The following is a 22,996-nucleotide window of genomic DNA, read 5'->3' on the forward strand; positions in this document are numbered from 1 at the left end:
TGTTAAAGGGGCATAACTCTGAAATTACTGACATGATTCACTTCACAATTGAACTTGACTGAGACTTGCCCACCGTTGAAATGCTGACTGAGTTTCATTAACATATGATAATGAAAACCTACTAAATTTCTCTTTACTGAAAGTCAAACACCTTATTTTAACTTCAAAACCATAAAAAGTATACATCTGTTTAAATTATTATTTTTATATAAGTTAATGATCATTTTGTAAAATCAAAGATCTATATAAGAACAAAAAAAACAAAAGTAGTAAACACCAAATATAATTGAATGAGTGTTTAATAGTAATACAATATTTACACAAATTCGTTATCCTAGTGTTTTGCAAATAAAACTGCAAAATAAGCTTAATATTTATTAGATACATGACTGTCATAAAGCATCAATGGCTTTTCATACTAATTACAAAACTTCTGAGACTGATACAACATTATTTTAGTATTTCCATTCTTGATTTATATAATTAGCAATGTTCATTCAGTTTGATAGAACTCGGTTACAACGAATAAATAAGCGTATGTTGAACATTAAATATGATTGCTATTACTATTCACTTGCTCAAAAAGCATTGAATACATGGTAATTTCCGCCAAAGAGAGCAAAATCACGACTGATAAAGAAAAGGTGTCACTTTGCATTAAAGACCTTCAGTGAGTCATTTCTTCTCATTCCGACAACTATGGCACGTGTGTGAGGACAGAAGGACACGGAGTTGGGTTTGGTCAGTCCGTTCTTCTTTCCCAGTATTTCCGCCATCTTGCCGTCCCTCTCCGTTAGCAGCATCACGTTGTGGCTGGTATATCCACACACGAGCAGCTGGCCGGGCCCTACCTTCACCACGGACGTGGGACCGACGAGCTGCTTGTCTCGGTACTCCCGCAGAACCTTCCCGTCAAGGGTCAGCTGGAGGACGGTGTTGGCATTGTTGTCAGACACGTGAAGGGTCGGCGGTGTTGAAGCTGACACAGTCAGGTAAAATGGTTCTTTGAAAAGTTGTCTTCTATCATCTGTTTGGAATGTACTTATGATATGCCCATCCAATGTCATCACTTCAACACGCGGGTTTGTGTATACGAAACGTATAATCTATTGTTGTTAAACGCAATACCAAAACAACTAGATGATACTTTAATTTCCTTTCCGCACGACAGCTGTCCTCCCTTCGTAGACAGCAGCTGAATCATGGACTTGTTCTTGACTGTAACGGCGGCCTGGTCACCGGGGAGCACACACACGTCCCATGGCTGGCCTGGTAGCTGGAGGCGGGACGTGACGGTGCAGGTGCTGATGTCTACCAGTTTGACACAGTTGTTACCGCAGTCAGCCAGGAGGAGAAGAAACCAGGCGAGAGCAGGGATGAGCCCGTGATCCAGCAGGTTTCCTTGTCCTGAGACGTTCTGACCAGGATATCCGCTTCCTTCTTCCACGTCATAGTAGCGAGGTCAATAACTGGAACTAAAATAATAAGGACTACATGTATATCTTTAGTCACTTTGATCTTATAAATGTAAGTGTAAATACTTGTATAAAGTCACAACTTCAATCGCCAGTTTGTTTAAGGTAAACCTACACGACAGACACCACGGAATAAACAGTAATTATAAATACATGTTATGATGAGGGTTTCGACTTAGAAACATGTTTCGCTTCAACAATTTTCGTGTGCAGACTCAGAATTTAAATATAAAGCGTTAATAAAAATATTAAATAATATGAAATGAGTACTTTTTTCATTGAAAAGGACAAAGAAGTTGTTAAAATCAAAGAAATATGTCAATGTTCCCATCACTATAAATGTCGTTATGTCAGCGAAACACACTATTTATCGAGTACAGTTGTCCTTGTATACATATTCATCAGGCTAATTAAAACGCTGTTTTTAACATAATTGGACTTCACTTCATAAAGGCATGGACGCAAGCACTCGCACGCTCGCACCTGAACAAACTGGCACCTGCACACACACTCCCACCCGCACATACTCGCACCTGCACATACTCTCAGGCGCACCTTCGCAAACTCAACCGCACCAGCACACACTTGCACATATTCTGTACCGCACCCGCACACACCCGCACAATCACACCTGCACACACACACACACACACACACACCCGTAACTGACCATACTCTCATTTGCACCGCACACACTCTCATTCGCAACCGCACGCACTATCACCTGCACCGCACACACTCTCACCAGGGCACACTCTCACTCGCACCTACACACTATCTCAACCGCACCCGAACACACTAACCTTTACTCACTCGAACATGCGCAAAGTCTCAACCGAACCCGCAAAACCCTTATCAGCACCTACACATATTTTCACCCGCACACACTCTCACTCGCCCACACACACCCTCACTCGCACTCAACCCAACACGCACCCGCACAGATTCTCGCTCGCACCCGCACACACTCTCACTCGTACACTAACGCACCTGTACACACTCTCTACCCCAACACACTCGACTCACTCGCACACACCTCACCCTCAATCGCACCCGCACACATTCTCACTCGCACACGCACACACTCTCACTCGCACACAATCTCACTTGCATCCGTATACACTCGCAGCCGCACACCGATGCTACCGCACCTGCACACACTCTCACCCGCACTCGCACACACTCTAACCTGCACCCGCACAAACTCTCACCTGCACCCGCACACACTCTAACCCTTACCTTCACACGTTCTAGCCCTCAGTTGCACTCATTCTCACTCGCACCTGCACACACTCTCACTCGCACACACCTCTCACCCGCATCCGCACACTCTCAATCGCACCCGCACACACTCGCTACTGCACACCGGTGCACCTGCACACACTCTCACCCGCATCTGCATAAACTCTCAGCCGCATCGAACACACTCTCACCCGTATCCGCATACACTCTCACTTGCACCTGCACACACTCTCACCCGCACACACTCTCACCCGTACCTGCACACACTCACACCTGCACCCGCACTCACTCAACTCAAACCTGCAAACACTCTTACTCAAACCTGCACACACTATCACTTGCACCTGCACACACTCTCACTCGCACACACTCACATCCGTCCCGACAAACACTCAAACCCGCATCCGCATACACTCGCACCTGCACACACGCTAACCCTCACCCGCACGCTCTCATCCGCGCACACTCTCACCCGCACGCGCACAAACTCTCACCGGCACCCGCTCACATTCCCAATCGCACCTGCACATACTTTTACCCGCACCCACACACACTCTCATCCTCGCCCGCACAAAATCCCACTTGCATCTGCACAAACTCTCACTCGCACCTGCACACATTCTCACCCGCAACCGCACACACTCTCATCCTCACCTGCACAAAATCTCACTCGCATCTGCACAAACTCTCACTCGCACCTGCACACATTCTCACTCGCAACCGCACACAATCTCACCCGCACCCGCACACACTCTAAATTAAACATGCATACACTCTCACTTGCACCTGCACGCACTCTTGCTCGCACGCATACACACTAGCACCCGCAAACACCTGCACCGCACACTCTCTCACTCGAACTCGCACTTGCAAACAGTCTTACCCGCATCCGAACACACTCTCAACCTCACCCACACATACTTTCAACCTCACCTACACACACTCTCACTCGCACCTGCATACATTCTCACCCGCTGCCAAACACACTCTCATCCGCAACCGCACTCACTCTCATCCGCACCTGCACTAAATCTCACTTGAACCCGCCCATCCCCTTACTCGCTCCCGCTCACACTCGCACCCACTCTACTCTCACTCGCACACTCTTTCACGCGCAACCGCTCACACTCTCACTTGCACCCGCACACACTCTCATCTGCATACACTCATACCAGGGCAAATTCTCACCCGCACCCGCACACACTCTCACCCGCAACCGCACACACTCTCCCCCGTGGCCGCACACACTCTCACCCGCACCCGCACACATTCTCCACCCCCCACACACTAACTCAAACCTGCACACACTCTCAGGTGCACCTGCATACACTCTCATTCGCATACATTCACACCCGCACCTACACACATTCTCATCCGCAATCGGACAAACTCTCACCCACACCCACAAACATTCTTATCCGCCCTCGCTCACACTCTCACCCGCACCCACTCTCACCGTCACCCGCAAACACTCTCACGCACCTGCACTCACTGTTACCTACACAAAATCACTCGCACACACACACACACACACACTCGCACCTTCACAATCTCACTCGCACTCGCTACTGCACACCGTCGCACCTGCATACACTCTCACCTGAACCCACTCTCACCCGCACCCCCAAAACCTCTCACCAGCAACCACACACACTCTTCCCCGTGACCGCACACACTCTCGTCTTCACCCGCACACACTCTCACCCAAAAACACTCTTAACTCAAGTGCACCTCTACAAACTATCACTCGCTAAACTCTCACTCGCACCTACACACATTCCTACCCGCAACCGCACACACTCGCAACAACACACTCTCACCTGCACCCGCACACACTCTCACCCGCACACACTCTCATCCGCACCACACACACTCTCACCCGCACACACTCTCACCTGCACCCGCACACACTCTCACCTGCACCCGGACAAACTCTCACCTGCAGACACTCACCCGCTCACACGCGCACACTCTCGCCCGCACACACTCTCATCTTCACCCGCACGCACTCTCATACGCACCTGCTCACACTCTCACATGCACCTGCACACACACATACACAAGCACTCTCGCACACGCGCGCGCACACACACACGTATCCGCTCACGCAAACACTCATCCCCCACACATGCACCCACGCACGTGCGTCCGTGCACACACACACAGGCACGCACGCACGCACGCACGCACGCACGCACACACACGCACACACACACACACACGCGCGCACCGACGCAGGCACGCACACACATACACTAATTGGATATATTGTGAACAATAGGTTAGTTTTTATCAACAACATTACACTTTTAATGATGTCAAATGCATCTATGGTAATAACGTTGTAGTCGTATGATATTCAACTTAAAATCTTCTCTGTTAAATCAATCAATGTTTAAGCATGTCAAGATGCTTGTTTATTGAGTTAAATGAGTGCTGATCTTTAAAAGTATTAACAAGTATTATTTTTAATACGATCCTAAGGCACTATTTGCTATTTTAAACCACGTTTTGTGACGAGATTTATCTCGGGGACAACTTTGCTACCGTGGCCAGATTTACCTCAGGTGCAAATATGTGCATATAAACGCTAAATCCCATGTCTGGAGGTTGAACAATTTTGTCCCCTGTCATATAATGCAAATACTAATTTGTCCCCAGTCGTATTTCTATTTTGGTAAGGGCGGTAAAGATTCAACATTACAAAAGATATTGATTTTCTCAATAGCCATAAAAAGCGTCCAAAACTTACCCCATGGACTAATTGGGATATATAAACGCATCCCTTCAACGAAAACGGTGATAATTGTCTTTTAAATAGTATTTCGAACTGAAACTTAGTACTCAATGGTGCTACAGACAATAAGCACGTATTAAGCAAGGTCAATAACTGTTATAATTAACGAGTTATAGCGAATGGGGAAAAACAGACGAGCGTTGTTGTTCGTTCAAAGGCCCTCTTTTGTTTATTTACAGTGTACTTGGAACTAGACTGGTTTACCCAATTGACCAGTAGATACTTAATGAAGATCAATAAGCTTGTAATAAAACATTAAACCAAAGTATGAAACTGTATTTCATAATTTTAGCAATTACCTTTTATGACCGTTCTTAACAAGAACACAACATACTACACTAAGTCTAACTTATTGGGAGATAGTAATAATTAAGCATACTATTCCTACCAAGCTCTCCCGCCATGTTCAGTGTTCCAAGGCCCATTTTCGATCCCAGCAGCCGTTCGTGTCCGCGTCTTCAACAAATCGATACTTCCGGGCCTTCATCCTACCAGCCATCTTTTCCATCTTGTATGAATACCCCGTAGTTCCTTCTGGCTCTCCTTGCCGTCACGTACCGCTGGTTCACCGAGTCGGTACCGGAAGTCAGTTCTGTCCTAGTGGCCACAAGTCCGCATTTTGCCAACTCATAATCAGTCTTCAGTTCAGTCAGCACGCTTTCATCCTCGGTCTTCATTTTCTCGATGTCGCCGAGCAACTCTTTCTCGCGTCGGTCCAGGTAGGTGTTGATTTCTGCACGGAACTTTCTCAGTCTGTCGATCTCATCCTTAGACTGGTGTTCGACCTCGTCAAAAAGCTCCTTTACTTTACTTATGCACCCAGATAGAAGATCTTCTGCTCGTTTAATAGATGGTTCCAGCTCCCTGAATTCCCTTTCATTGGTGAAATCCTTAGACACATCAGCAATGTAGTCGACTTTGCACGTGCGATGACCGATGACTACACAGTCACCACAACCAAGGTCGCTGTGGGTCGGACAGTAAAACTTGATCATCTCATTCGGATGTGTTTTACAATATTCAGTTACACCGATGTCAGACTGCTTAGTGGACGGGTAGAAGGACGGCATCTTATCTTTGGACAACATAATGTGGTTTCTGGACACCTTGAATTTCTTATGGGCCTTGATACAGGGATCACACATGTACTCTTGGCAGGTCTGACAGAATCCCTGGGCTACAGAGCGTTTGCCCTCCTCTTCACACGGCTGACAGAAGACAGTTGTGTCATCGGAGCCCTTGTTAAGGTCAGGGTCACGCCTTTTTCCAGATACTTCCATCTATAATTACGAATTAGACAGTTCACGAGATATTAATAAATCAGTAAACCAGCCAAGAGCAGCCAAAACGAATATAACATTTTGTTTGTCTAAAACGAAAGTACATGTAATGACCGAAATCCACATTCAGAAGTCCTTTAATGACGTTTTAAACATGTTTTTTTAAGAAAACCCCATAGAAGCTAGCAATGGTGTGCCGTTAACTGAATAAAACACACAATTAAAGAAATACAAATTTTAGTTACCTTGATGTTTGTAGATCATAGAAACCAATAAGGAAGTATTGATGTCCTCCTTAGCGCATGCTCGTTCTTAAAGGCCCATATACGCTGTAATGTGGGTCGTGCTAAACTGCTGACGATTAGCTGACCATATAGGAATAGAAGAGATTTGCTGACGAATTGCTGACCATATAAACAAAGAAGGATTTTTATTTTTTAAGTTTTTCTGTTTGTTATGTTGTTTTCAGTGTTTTAAATGTTATAATGTCATATGAAATAATTAATTGAATTGACGAATATTCTTTTTGTTATTCCAAGAGCGTTTCGTTGCAGATACAGTAGATGTCTTTTTATCAGTAAAAGATAGAAATAAAACTGTCTACATCCGGCCCACCACGTGGAGGCGCTCTTACCATGGCCTATTTTTTTTTGAGTGAATGAGCTAGTGAGTAGTGATTGATTGAGTATTGAGTGATTGTGTGAGTGAAAGAGTTATTGATAGTGAGTGATTGATAGTGAGTGATTGATTGAATGAGTGTGCTAGTGAATAAGTGCAAGCGCAATTGCCTGAATAAAAGTCACCTAATATGTGTATAATACATGATAAATGTATCATAGTCCATTTTCAGTAACTTTTCAATATCGAGTTTTCCTATACGTTGGGTCAGCTAAGAAATTGGTCAGTAACTTTTCAATATCGAGTTTTCCTATACGTTACATTGGTCAGCTAATATTTAAGAACTCTCTCTATCATTGAGTCATAGTTAGCGGCATATAAAATAAGTTAAAAAGACAACTATAATTCAATGTTATTATATAACAAATTTATTAAATTTTTAGTGAAAAACTAACAATGTATCATAGTCCATTTTCCTTATACGTTAATCGGTCAGCTAAGAATTTGGTCAGTAACTTTTCAATATCGAGTTTCCCTATACGTTACATTGTCAGCTAAGAATTTGGTCAGTAACTTTCCAATATCGGGTTTCCTTATACGCTACATTGGTCAGCTAAGAATTTGGTCAGTAACTTTTCAATATCGGGTTTCCTTATAAGTTTACATTGGTCAGCTAAGAAATTGTCAGTAACTTTCAATATCGAGTTTTCCTATACGTTACATTGGCCAGCTAAGATTTAGAGCTCCTCTCTATCATTGAGTAATAGTTAACGGCATATAAAATAAGTTAAAAATACAGCTATAAGTTTCAATGTTATAAAACAAAATCAATTTGATAATACTTAGTCTGATACAAGTCCGTAACTCGTATTACTTTTTCATTTATCAACAAATATCAGGCCATAAATCGGGTTAAAGGTAAAAGTACTTGTCAATGACATATCGCTTACATAACATTGGATATTTAGTCAAAAATTAACAATGTATCATAGTCCATTTCCAATATCGGGTTTCCTTATACGCTACATTGGTCAGCTAAGAATTTGGTCAGTAACTTTTTAATATCGGGTTTTCCTATACGTTACATTGGTCAGCTAATATTTAAGAACTTCTCTCTATCATTGAGTCATAGTTAGCGGCATATACAATAAGTTAAAAAGACAACTATAAGATTCAATGTTATTATATAACAAATTTATTAAATATTTAGTGAAAAACTTAACAATGTATCATAGTCCTTTTCCTTATACGTTAATTGGTCAGCTAAGAATTTGGTCAGTAACTTTTCAATATCGAGTTTCCTATACGTTACATTGGTCAGCTAAGAATTTGGTCAGTAACTTTCCAATATCGGGTTTCCTTATACGCTACATTGGTCAGCTAAGAATTTGGTCAGTAACTTTTCAATATCGGTTTCCTTATAAGTTACATTGGTCAGCTAAGAAATTGGTCAGTAACTTTTCAATATCGAGTTTTCCTATACGTTACATTGGCCAGCTAAGATTTAAGAGCTCCTCTCTATCATTGAGTAATAGTTAACGGCATATAAAATAAGTTAAAAAGACAGCTATAAGTTTCAATGTTATAATAACAAAATCAATTTGATAATACTTAGTCTGATACAAGTCCGTAACTCGTATTACTTTTTCATTTATCACAAATATCAGGCCATAAATCGGGTTAAAGGTAAAAGTACTTGTCAATGACATATCGCTTACATAACAATTGGATATTTAGTCAAAAATTAACAATGTATCATAGTCCATTTCCAATATCGGGTTTCCTTATACGCTACATTGGTCAGCTAAGAATTTGGTCAGTAACTTTTTAATATCGGGTTTCCATATATGTTACATTGGTCAGCTAAGAAATTGGTCAGTAACTTTTCAATACCAAGTTTTCCTATATGTTACATTGGTCAGCTAAGAAATTGGTCAGTATCTTATGAATGATGCATTACTTTGTAATCAATATGCACTGAACCATGAAATAGAGTGACAAAACAACAATTGACCCCGAGGCTCTTGGTGCAAATCGTGACAACTCGATAGTCGCACAGTGTTAGCGTTCTTATCTTTTACAAGATTTTAGGGGCTTCATGGAACATAAGAGTTAATGAATAAATATAAATTAAAAGCGTACACTAGTTTCACATTAATATGCTTTTTTGTTTATATTGTGGAACATTTCATTATGCTGTATGCACAACGAATCACAATTATTTCCTAAAAAATTAAAGACTTGTAATTACACATAATATGAGTAAGTCTACTATAATGCCTACATAACAAAATTATTATGTTTAGTCAAAAACATAACAATATATCATAGTCCATTGTCCTTAAAAGTTACATTGGTCAGCTAGGAATTAAAAGGACTTGTAATTAAACATAATATGAATAAATATAATATAATGCCTACATAACAATATTAAAGGTAAAATATTTGTCAATGACATATTGCTTACATAACTAATTTATTAAGTATTTAGTCAGGAATTGTATCATAGTCCAATTTCCTCATATGTTCCATTGCTCAGCTAAGAATTTGGTCAGTAAATTTTCAATACCAAGTTTTCCAATACATAACATTGGTCAGCACTATGTAGTGAACCGTGAAGTTGACTGACAATATAGAACCAGTACAACTTTCCAATATCGGGTTTCCTTATAATACGTTACTTGGTCAGCTAAGAAATTGTCCAGTACTTTTCAATACCAAGTTTTCCTATTACGTTACATGGTCAGCACTATGCAATGAACCGTGAAGTTGACTGACCATATAGAAACAACTTTGCATTATCGAGTTTCCCTATACGTTACATTGGTCAGCTAAGAAATTGGTCAGTAACTTTTCAATATCGATTTGTCCTATACGCATAATATGAGTAAAAATATATAATCTTCTTTCTCACTTACCGACTAATTTGGCACCAACGGATAAAATTCCAAACTTTTATCAAGGAAATCACGAGCTTTAAATGCCAGAGTATGAAAACACTGGACACTCTTGTTAAATTGCCTAAGTATTTCGCCTGCGAATGTCCAACAATTAAAGCCATAATGAAACTAATAGGAAAACAAAGTCCAGCTAAAAAACAATATTTCTACTTTATAAAACTATATGATGAAACGCAAAACTGCACTAGACAAATCATTTAAATTTACAAATGGAATCACACTAATTACAGAAAAATAATGAAAAATACGGCAATCTTTCGGAGTATATTTTGCAATGACTATGAAAGTGATGTTCTTGACCAAGAAAAAAAATATATACTTATCAAACTTTACTCATTAGCAACAGTTTGCCTATGATGACTTATTATTCACAAATAACTTAGAACATACAACAGATTAAAGAGAAATAATTTCTTAATTAAAATGACCGATGGCGATTTGGCAAACACCATTCTTTTGATCGTTCTTTGATGTAGTGCAGATAGTTTTTCAAGGTAATGAAGCTAACATTTAAAGCTACATTAACAATTAAAAATATTGCTTTCAAATAATTGTACTGTACATCGTAATTAAAACCGTGATATATTTCACATATTTTTCAAACCAGTAAAAAACAACTCAATTCATTTCATTGAAATGCAATTCCCCCCCCCCCCAAAAAAAAAACCACACCAAAAATCCGTCTATTCTTACACTATAAGGATTATATAAAATAAATTTAACATAATATGTCTTGAAAAATCTTAAATATCAAAAAAAAAAAATTCATGTGTTTTCCTTCTTTGTCTATATGGTCAGCAATTGGTCAGCAACTCTCTTTTATTTCTATATGGTCAGCTAATCGATCAGCAGTTTAGTATTGACCCTGTAATGTTAATAAAATCAAATATCAAATATAACTGAACGGTTAGCGCTAAAGATCATACCAATACCGAATCGACACAAGCAAAGATCATACAGATGGAAATACAATTAAAATTGTTGTCTGCCACCATAAATCTAAACATGTACGAAAAATGGGTCGGCCCAGTTTTCTATCCTAAATTATGATCGGACCTGCTTGAGGCCATCAGAATTATTAATGTCGTTCATCTTTGTCGTGATATTTTTTTTTACTTTTATGTTATAAAAGGAATGGCAATATTACTATATTATAGTATATTCCATACTTTTTTAGGAGTCTATCATGAACTATTTTAATGCAACGTTTATAAATACGTTGAAACTGTTGTCTATCACAGATTATTTAGCTTGACGAAATAGGCTATTGAGCAAACAGATTTTAGGCTTAAAAGTATCACGTTTATGAAACTGTTGTCCGCATCTCAATAATATGTACCATTTAATACGACGTTGTTAGTGTCTATCAAAGAAATATTTTTAATTGATATTTATGTATGTCATACAAAAATAACCCTATCATATACCATTTCTTTTATGGACATTTGAAGGTACATATTAACAAAATCAAATGATACATTTTATTTTTTGCATCAAATATGTTCTTTGATAATATAAAGAAAAGTACATTGATCAAACAAGTGTAAGTGAGAAAGAAGAATAGAATTGGCTTCATTGCCAATCAATAATTTCTGCTCACAGTCTGCAGTCTCTATCACAGATCAATGAGCAATTGCAATGACCAACAGTTAACAAAACGCTTCCGTGGGAGGGGGGATGGCACACCCGGCACATGCCCCATCACTAAAGTCTTCAAAGTTTGCATTCTATCTCAAAGGAGTGTGAAATTAATAAACTACACCTTTCAAATGCCATCATGTGCAGGGCGATGTGAACTCATAAAAACAACAAATTCAAACAGCGCAACTTCCTTTAATTATGTCCTCTTGATGTTTCTTCATCCGTATATAATACATAACAGTTTCCACGTCTTCCAACAATTTCCAATACTGGTGAAATGTATCCATCATCCGTGTGATATATGTGAAAACAAGAAAAAGCATACATGCCATAAAACTGAGAAAAAAGTTATTTTCTCCAGTCTTGTAGCAGAACGCAATCCTTGAACATGTGCAAGATATGCCATGAAGTCAATATCACCACTACTTGAAGGCCACCGATGTGATATGTCACTTGTATGTCTTTCTGATTTCTTCACAAATTGCTTACGTCTAGCGGACCCTTGGGGGGAGGGGTACGCCCCTTAGGTATGTCCTCTCTTGGGGAGCGGAGTACGCCCCTTAGGTATGCCCTTTCTTGGGGAGCGGAGTACGCCCCTTAGGTATGCCCGTTCTTGGGAGCGGAGTACGCCCCTTAGGTATGCCCTCTCTAACGTCTATTCCTGAAACTCTCCCTGCTTTTAAGATAAACTTTCATAAACCAGTATCACTTATTACCTTATTATTATAATAAAATTCATTAAACTTATCTTGAAGCCATATGATGGCAGATAAACAATGGTTAAAGTTAAATGAACAGTAATGTTCATTTCTATTTTTTTTATTGATAAGATTAATCCTAGTATGAAAGATTCATTTTATATTAGAAAATAAATAAAATATATATGTTTAGGAAAGACAATTAAGAAAACCATGTTTTATGATAGACAATATTTTTTATGTAAATGATAAATAAGAAAAAATATTCTTATTGTCTATCATGAAATATATATTTCTTATTGTCTATCATGAAAAATATTTCTTACTGTCTATCAAAAATTGTTTTTATTATTGCCTATCATGAAATATTTTTCTAACTGTCTATCATAAATATTATTATATTTTATGATAGACAATAAGATTTTTTTTTTTTTAATATTTCTTATTGTCTATCATGAAAATATTTCTTACTGTCTATCATGATTATTTTTATTATTGTCTATCATGAAATATTTTTCTGTTATCATAAATTTTAATACATATGTTTAAATTAAAATATTTCTTATTGTCTATCATGAATTTTTTTCTTACTGTCTATCAGGAATTATTTTCATTATTATCTATCATGAATATTTTTCTTACTGTCTATCATAAATTTTAATAAATATATTTATGATAGACAATACGAAAAACAAATTATACATAATTACAGTAAAGCAAAAACCATGATTGACTGTAAGAAACTTACTACTTGTGTTTTCATGTAATTATAGGACAAATAAGAAAATATAAATAATTCTTATTGTCTATCATAAATTAAAAAACAACAACATATTTTACGATAGATAATAAGAAAAAATCTGGATAAACAGCTAAAGTTCAACATTTCAAGAATAATATTTTACGATAGACAAGAGGAACTGCGTTGATCATGAATGATAGATAATATGACAAATAAGACCACTTTTTTATGCTTCAACTATAAATTTTCATAATTTGTTTTCAAGATAGACACCAAAAATGTGTTTCTCCTTTGTTGACTTTCGTCTATAAACTCGAAGTTAGAGCAATATTAAAACCATTCCAAATCCTTTAGGCGAAGACCATGACAAAAAACGAGTTGTCGTTTCAATTTCATGTGTTCGAATCGCATCCAGAGCCTCCAATAAACTTTTTTGCACGGTCGCCGCCATGTTGTATCACCAAACTCCGCGCAGTGTTACTTCCCTTGCGGTACAGTAATCACTGCCACCACAAGATTTTCATCCAAAATTGGATGAAAACTTTTAATGGCATTTTTTTTAATCATATATATTTATTCTTATATCCTTTCTTAAATAATTACTTTACGCCAGTTGATAGGCATAATATGTTTTATAAAAAAAAATAACAATTAAAAAAAACATTCGGAAATGTTCGGTCTTTTTTCAAATTGAAAGTAGGATTTACAAATTACAATATCAACATGGATGTGTTGTTAGCTATTCAGACATGTATCGAACGTTTTGCATTTTTTCCTTTTATTGAATAAAATCGTTTATTTTCTAAACAAATGAAACATGTTGCTGGAATTTCTTTTAAAGGTGTTCCGTCCATTTTGTAAATTGCAATCACGTGCCGTTTCTATCATCACGTGATATTTGTGAAGGCAGTGATTACTGTACTGCAAGGGAAGTAACACTGCGCGGAGTTTGGTTGTATCACCTACAACGACCAATTTACGGTAGTCGAGCTACTTTACATTACTTTACAGTATATTAATAATTGTGATGCCCAATAAGAGGTCGTATAATAATCTGAGATAGACAATAGCATCGACGGAAAAATGTTTCTTTTCATTCCTTGGATGTGCAAGAAAATCTTTTATGTACCAGGTAAGTTTAACAAATAAGATACTGAGTAACTGGATTACATATTTTGTTTTTTAACTTGTCAGCAAGGTTACCAAGTATTGGAAATTACTAGACTTTTAAATTAAATACTGTAGCTACTTTTCTAGTTCTGAGTGATGATCAAAAAGTCAATTTACCACCTGTTATACTATTTTTTGTCTACAGTCTAAGTGATGATCAATCGCTAGTCAATAATTGTATTTTTTGTCGTTAGTGACTTTTACGTTCTGAGTGGATAGTGGAAACACTATTTTTCTGTCTTTTCCTACTTTTTACGTTCTAAGTGATGATCAATAGCCAGTTAATATTACTATTTTTCTGTCGTTCCTTCTTTTACGTTCTGAGTGATGATCAATAGCTAGTTAATATTACTATTTTTCTGTCATTTCCTACTTTTACATTCTGAGTGATGATCAATAGCCAGTTCGATATTACTATTTTTCTGTCGTTTCCTCTTTTACGTTTGAGTGATGATCATCAGCAGTCGATATTACTATTTTTCTGTCGTTTCCTTCTTTTACGTTCTGAGTGATGATCAATACCAGTCGATATTACTATTTTCTGTCGTTTCCTTCTTTTACGTTCTGAGTGATGATCAATAGCCGTCAATATTACTATTTTTTGTCGTTTCCTCTTTTACGTTCTGAGTGATGATCAATAGCCGGTCAATATTACTATTTTTTTTCATTTTGACTTTTACGTTCTGAGTGATGATCAATAGCCGGTCAATATTACTATTTTTTGTCGTTTTTTGACTTTTACATTCTGAGTGATGATCAATAGCCGGTTAATATTATATTTTTGTCGTTTTTGACTTCTCGTTCTGAGTGATGATCATTAGCCAGTATAATATTACTATTTTTTGTCGTTTTTGACTTAACATTCTGAATGATGATCCACCCAAGTGTTATTATATTTAATCATCTATTTATCGTGTGCAGCGCCAAACATAAATGGTATATGATAAACGTCTATAGTCGTCATCTATAGGAGACTCTTTGTGATCAGCCTGACTGTTGTGTTTTATTTTGTGTCCTCCAAAAACAACTGATGTATAATAAGTTATTATATGCATACCGACTCTTAGCTTTATTCTGCATTCATGCGATCAGCTCAAGTATTCTGTTTTATTCTTTTCTGATATATCGAGTGCAGCGCTGGTGTATTGTAAATTCACATATGTCGTCTTATATTTCAGCTTGTTTCGATCAGGTTAATTTTTGTGTCATTTCTTTTTCGGCTTTGTAGTAATGACATTTGAATTTAGCCTCCAGGTTGAAGATGTAATGCTGATTGAATAAGATGGCAATAAATACGATTGTAGTTAGTAGTTAGATAGTTGGCATATGTTATCTGTTAGTTGCTGTAAATTGAGGAAACAGTAAACCTTTGTGTAAAAAGGCAATACATTTTGGCAATATATGTGGGTAGAAATTCTGTCAAGCAATCACAGTTGCTAACAATGTCCTTCGACATATTACCAATCTTTTAAACCAATGGTCCATTACAACAGATATCATAAATTCCATTCACGTCATAATCATCCATTTCTATTGTTCGGTTTCATCCATCTTTGAACTTCCTTTCATTGATTCACACTCGTCAATATTCATTTTCTTTTATTATTATTTTCATTTATATGTATACAACAGCAATATCAATATAAAACACGGTACATCATATACTGAAGAAAAAAACACACACGATATCTTCTATTATCATATGACTCAATGTTTCATCTATGTTAAACATGCAAAATGAGATGTTAACTGTTGGTTTGAACAACGGGTAGGATATGATCTTTAACCATAGCAAGGCAAGGGCAAAGATTGACGAATGACCTTATTGTCTGTACTGAAATCAAATCCTTATACTTCAGGTTTCCTCAGAAAATAAGTATCGTCAAACCAATCGCTTCATTAAACTTTCCGAACTAGAATTGTTTATTGAGTCTGATTTCAAATCCCCATACAGATATTCATTAACCAGACATTCGCTATTCATTTGTATTTGCTTTATAAAATCTAAGGCATTTACAATGGCATTTGAATTTAGCCTCCAGGTTGAAGACGTGATGCTGATTGAATAAGATGGCAAGAAATATTATTATAGTGAAGGGATAAGATAGGTTCATGCGTTATCTATTAGTTGCTGTAAGAAAACGTTTAAACCGCTCTACAGAAAGGCAATACATTTTATCTAAGGCAAGTTATTCTGTCATGTCATCACTGTTGCTGACACTGTCCTCAGAAATATTGCCAACTCTTAAATCAATGGTCATCATACAACAGATATCATAAATTTCATTCACGTCTTAAATATCTGTATCTATTGTCGGCTGCATCCAATCGTTGAACCTCCTTTCATTGATTCACTCTCGTCAGTATTGAAAGAGAGTGTTAATGTTATTTCACGACGAGAAATGGTAATAAACTGAATCAAGGAAACACATTACTCCCCATGGCTTTTGAGTCACAAAAATAACGTGACAACACGCAACAGCAGACCTGGGCAATAAAGTATTTTCTTTAAATGTTGACAACGTTACAATAACATATGAAATACTGAAAGTGATGTAATATTCGAAATAATGGAAGGATATTTTGAATTTCTCATAAGTTTGGCCAAGTCCGTACATGCATGGATATATGAAGTAATAAAAATGGAAATAAGAAAGAAGCAACTAGTTAAATGTATACGTATATAGATATGCTTTCTTATACTACAATTTATGACTGTGTATATCTTAACCGTGTATGGATATAGCAGTGTCAGCGTTGCAAAATATTCTGTTACATTCTTGACACTCAGACGATGAGTGAAAACATAGCATATCAGTATAATTCATTTAAAGTTAATCAAAATATATTCAAAAACTTAATGAACTTTATTAAACGATATTTTTAACATGATATTATTGCAAACTTTCATCAGATGATTAAAATTGCTAATTGCTATTTACAATAGATGGTAAAAAGCACAATGGAGCTATTGACATAGCATAATATAAAATGGAAGATGTTCTGCATATGTAAACACGCAACCTATACTCTTTTATTCTAATGTAAAGAAAGTTGCTGAAGAAAACAATATACAATTATTAATTATAACTTTCTTGAACAAGTTTAGAGGGTGTTCTCCCACAGCAATTCTTTTATGAGAAAAGATGAAACGAGTAACAAAGGCACGGCGGTTATTGGCAACATTTTCTTCAAACGCTTTCCTTCTTTTGGAGGCAGAGCGGTCCACTGGAAATAATGATTAAATCATTAACAATGATATAAATTATTTTAACGATATTGATATCACATTGCTAATTTAGGACAAGTAACATAACCGCCAGTACCGATTTTCCTAGCGTTGATTGATAAGCAAGGAATTAAAAGAATACCGTTTTTCCTGCCATATAAGTTCGCGATGCCCCGGGGCATTATGCTGCCAATCTTCTGTTGACTTAATTGCATCTGTTTTGAGGGAAATGTGAAAAATATCTTTGCGCATAATGGTTTTTTTGCAGAGCTAAACAGTAAATTAACGACTCGAAATTTATAAAAGTCTAACCCTTTTTGCATATGTTTGTTTCTTTGTATGGTGCCATAAAAAACATAGCTTTCGAAGGTTTGTCTGTCAAATAATTGTATACGTTAAAACATATAAATTAACATATACCATGATTATTTGATAAATTGCATTTTCATCTTTGACATTTCCAAAGATTCATTTAAACGTTTGATATAAAGTAAAATCACATAGCTTGCATGAACATAAAACCTTCCTAAATTATTGACATTTAAATAATTTACGAGCGTTTAACAACAAATATTTCGATAACAGTATGGCAGGAACACATAAATAACTTAAATTTTGATGGCTTCTTCGAAAAATACCAGCTTCCCTAATGGACCTAATTGGGTAAGACGAGATCTAGCGATAATTTTACTAAATGAATTAAATTGACCATAATTATATTCCACTGATGTTTAAGACAGATTCATCTTGCAAACACGCGACCAGTACAAGCTTAACAGGACGTCAAATCTGTAAAATGACACCCAACTCGCCATAAAATGATTAAGACGAACACTCAGAGCACTTCAGATCTGCGTTAAGTTAGATTTTCTCCTTTGGCGAGACCGTATGACTCAGCTAGCCGTCTATTGATGAGCCGATGTTCTTAGTTCTGGATGTTGGAGGAAAATAGTCAAATATACACTACAAACAACATCAACGCGTAGTGATTTTACTGCAAAAACTCGTCTTAAAATAGACGACTCCAAAATACTGAAATTATAATTTTTAAATTCCAATAAGTAACCATATATCTATTATGTCTTTTCTCTGCCCTAGTTTGTCTGAATTTGAATATAGTTTTCACTGGTTACATACACATTAGCAATTTTAACAAGAAAACCTACTCATGGGTTAAAACCCAACCTCGTGTGCGTGTGACCGAGTTTTTAAAATGTAATCATATAAATAATGTAACATATATTCAATTCCAAACAATATATTGTAGTTATTCTTTATGGTCGTTACTTATTTGTTTCAACTCCTATTCTTTGATAATGCAGCGATTCGGAATAAAATGTCTAATACCTAAATAGAACGATCTATCAACTGAAACTGCTTCATCCTTCTTAGAAAAAAGTCATGAGCATATCCAACAGAAATAATCAAATTGGACTTCGTTTACACGGTGTGTGTTTGTTAATTTGCTTACTATAATTTGCTTAAATGTCCTATTTCCAATGATGAAAACAACTAGACTCAACCCGATATCGAGGCCGTAATAGCATGTGAAATAGCCATAGCGGTCATTTTAAGATACTATTTCTTAAATAAAAAAGCTTAAATGTGTCTGTTGGAGCATGTTTGACAGCTTTAGCAATCAATGTTATTGTGATTGAAAGGTCGGGAGTACATACTGGCAATGAAATAGGATCAAGAAAAGATATACAGGTAACGAAACTGCAGAACATGACAACCAAAACGACCATAGCATGTAAGTATTATATTTAACTTTTTGTTTGTACATAATTAGATCCGGAAAGGGAGCAAAATTATCAGAAGGCTTACTCTGCATTGGATAGTTTTAGACAAGTCAGGTAGTTGATACAGCGTGCTAATCTAACTATTGTGAAAATAATAGTTTATACCGATACTCTGACAGAATCAATTGTTACTAACATTAGTAATGTATTTTATAGTATATACTTAAGGCTATATTTTTCATAAAATGTTCAAATATATACACAATATTGTTTTCTAAATTACAGATATTATCTAAACGGGGTTATTACCGATGTATCACATCGCTTACATAGGTATCTTGAGCAGTTTTTGCAGATTAACTAGTATTACCAACTCGGCTCGGCCTTAATCCTAGCAATTGTCGCCTCTCTGGTGAACAACATCAGGTTTGCATTCTTTTTTTGCAGGAGTACTAAGCCATGATTGATGAACCAGCGAACGTGTGGTCCTGGAATATATTGAAATGTTGAGAAGAAATACATGGATAGGAATAATGCAAATTAATTTTAAGATTGTTGCCATAAATATTACATTTATACGTGGTCAGTTCATGTTGTCACAGTGATATAGTGTATTTTGACAAGTACATAATTATAGTATTATCAAAGACGAGTAATGTAAAAGAAAATGGATGTGAATTACTTTAAAAGGAAGAGACAATAGATGCAAGATAAAAGAAAATTGAATCTTACTTACCGATGTATCACATCGCTTACATAGGTATCTTGAGCAGGTTTTGCATATTTTTCCAATGCGAAATTTACTTGGTTTGTCTACCACGTAAATCTCAGTGAATTTAAGAATAGCATCGGAAATTGTATCTGTACTACTCACATGACCTTCACATGCTAAATATACACATAATAATAAATGTACTCAATACTTTATTATTAGAATATTACGGTTGACAAATAATGGAAATCTGCTTAATTCCCCATATATTGCGACATTGCTTGCTGACAGTTTAACACTCAGTAACGTTTACGAAATCGTAAGTGAATCAGTTCGATGTCGTTCTATTTTGTAAACCCCCACACCTCTGATGAATATTTCAGAAAAGACGTTACATGCAAATAAAAAAACACAAATGCGTTAGTTTATTCAATTGGTTTCATCTGATAAAGAGGTTACTAAAACTTGTTTCTTTATAGCGCAGTTTTGGTTAGATCAGTTGATATGTATGCATCTTTATGATTGTATTTGTAGTGTGTGTCTGTTCGTTTTATTCATGTACCGTTGATGATATCGTAAATGTAGTTACTTACGAATATTTTGATTTGCATACATGTATGAGTGATCAATTCATGACATGACATATTTAGATTAACTTTTATAATGTAGTTGCTGCTTATTCGATATTTGGTCTTTTTCATGTTAGTTGTTTAATTTTGTAATATATATGCATTAAATTACCTTAAAACAATATACTGTATATGTTGACATGGGCCATGGCCATCTTGACACCTTTTACTTGTGTTTTCTTTAAATTGATTTTTTGTTTGCGAATTGGAAATATTCATGTTATAAAGATTACAAAAACATTGAAGACACTACGTTGCAATAACATGCGTACACTATACAACTACATTTAACCTCATTTTAGGCATGCCCTGAGTTAGGGTAAATTAACCCCCGTTGGTAAATCATGTCATATACAATTGATTTGTCCAAGGGGGTATTTTGATTTTGCAGGGTTTTACAGTAAAATAATGGTAACAAAAACGTTTGTTTTATATTTCATTTATTCTGTCAAACCTTTTTGAAATTTCTCGGCAGAGCGTTTCTACAATGAACTGGAATGTTTTATACATCATGTTTATTTCCGATTTAACTTAAAAAAGGAGACTCATGTGCTATCACAATGAAATGCTAAACGTACAAAACACATTTTAAAAAAAAACGCTATCGCACTCCCATTTCAGCCGATGGGTTTGAATTTGGAAGTTATTCATTTTAGACTTCTTCTCCTTCCTCTTCTTCTTCTTCTTCTTCATTATTATATTATACCTTGTTGTCTGTACTGAAATCAATTGCTTATACTTCAGGTTTCCTCAGAAAAGAAGTATCGTCAAACCAATCGCTTCATGTCATTAAACTTTCTGATCTAGAATGGTTCATTTGAGTCTGATTTCAAATCCCCATACAGATATTCATTAACCAGACATTCGCTATTCATTTGTATTTGCTTAATAAAATCTAAGGCACTTACAATGACTTTTGAATTTAGCCTCCAGGTTGAAGATGTGATGCTGATTGAAAAAGATGGCAATAAATATTATTATATAATAGGGATAAGATAGTTGTCATGCGTTATCTATTAGTTGCTGTAAGAAAAAGATTAAACCTCTCTACAGAAAGGCAATACATTTTATCTAAGGCAAGTTATTCTGTCTTGTCATCACTGTTGCTGACACTGTCCTCAGAAATATTGCCAACCTCTCAAATCAATGGTCCATTACAACAGATATCATAAATTGCATTCACGTCTTAATTATCTGTATCTATTGTTCGGCTTCATCCAATCGTTGAACTTCCTTTCATTGATTCACACTCGTCAATGTTGAAAGAAAGTGTTAATGTTATTTCACGGCTAGAAAGGGTAATAAACTGAATCAAGGAAACAAATTAATCCCCATAGCTTTTGAGTCACGAAAATAGCGTAACAACACGCAACAACAGACCTGGGCAATAAAGTATTTTCTTTAAATGTTGACAACGTTACAATACGATATATAATATTGAAAGTGATGTAATATTCGAAATGTTGGAAGGATATTTTGATCTTCTTATAGGTTTGGCCAAGTCAGTACATGCATGGATATATGAAGTAATAAAAATGGAAATAAGAAAGAGGCAACAAATTAAATGTAAACGTATATAGATGTGCTTTCTTATAATAAAATTTATGTATGGGATAATCGTGTATGGATAGAGTAGTGTCAGCGCTGCAAAATATTTTGTTAAATTCTTGACACTCAGATGATATGTAAACACATAGCATATCAGTATGATTCATTTAAAGTTAATCCAAAATATATTCAAAAACTTAATGAACTTTATTGAATAATATTTTTAACACAGTATTATTGCAAATTTTCATCAGCTTAAGATTAAATGGCTTATTACAAATTACAATAGATCGTAAAAAGCACAATGGAGTTATTGACATAGCAAAATATAAAATGGAATATGTTCTGCATATGTTAAAATGCAACATATACTCTTTTTTCTAATGTGAAAAAAATGCTGAAGAAAACAATATACAATTGACCTTACGACAGCGGCTTCTAAGCCACGCCCCCTGATATCAAGGGAGCGAACTCTGTCTATGTCCGTCAAACAAACGAGGAAGTAAAGGCGTC

The 22,996-nt window shown here is 36.3% G+C and overlaps 2 protein-coding genes across 2 annotated transcripts; both read right to left on the bottom strand.

Annotated features, from left to right (window-relative positions):
• Nucleotides 1-352: 352 nt before the first annotated feature.
• Nucleotides 353-6,019, bottom strand: LOC128214993 (uncharacterized). The gene is made up of 2 exons (XM_052921728.1): nucleotides 5,903-6,019; nucleotides 353-1,475 (listed from the first exon to the last, which is right to left on the bottom strand). The coding sequence occupies exon 2, from the start codon at nucleotides 1,065-1,067 to the stop codon at nucleotides 648-650; it is 420 nt and encodes a 139-aa protein (XP_052777688.1). The 5' UTR covers nucleotides 1,068-1,475; nucleotides 5,903-6,019; the 3' UTR covers nucleotides 353-647.
• On the bottom strand, nucleotides 6,003-7,077 carry LOC128215232 (tripartite motif-containing protein 45-like). Its single transcript, XM_052921940.1, has 2 exons — nucleotides 7,040-7,077; nucleotides 6,003-6,794 (listed from the first exon to the last, which is right to left on the bottom strand). Exon 2 carries the CDS (start codon nucleotides 6,792-6,794, stop codon nucleotides 6,003-6,005), a length of 792 nt encoding a protein of 263 aa, XP_052777900.1. The 5' UTR covers nucleotides 7,040-7,077.
• Nucleotides 7,078-22,996: the final 15,919 nt, after the last annotated feature.

Source organism: Mya arenaria, chromosome 13 (genome assembly GCF_026914265.1).
Source record: "Mya arenaria isolate MELC-2E11 chromosome 13, ASM2691426v1".
Taxonomy (NCBI): domain Eukaryota; kingdom Metazoa; phylum Mollusca; class Bivalvia; order Myida; family Myidae; genus Mya; species Mya arenaria.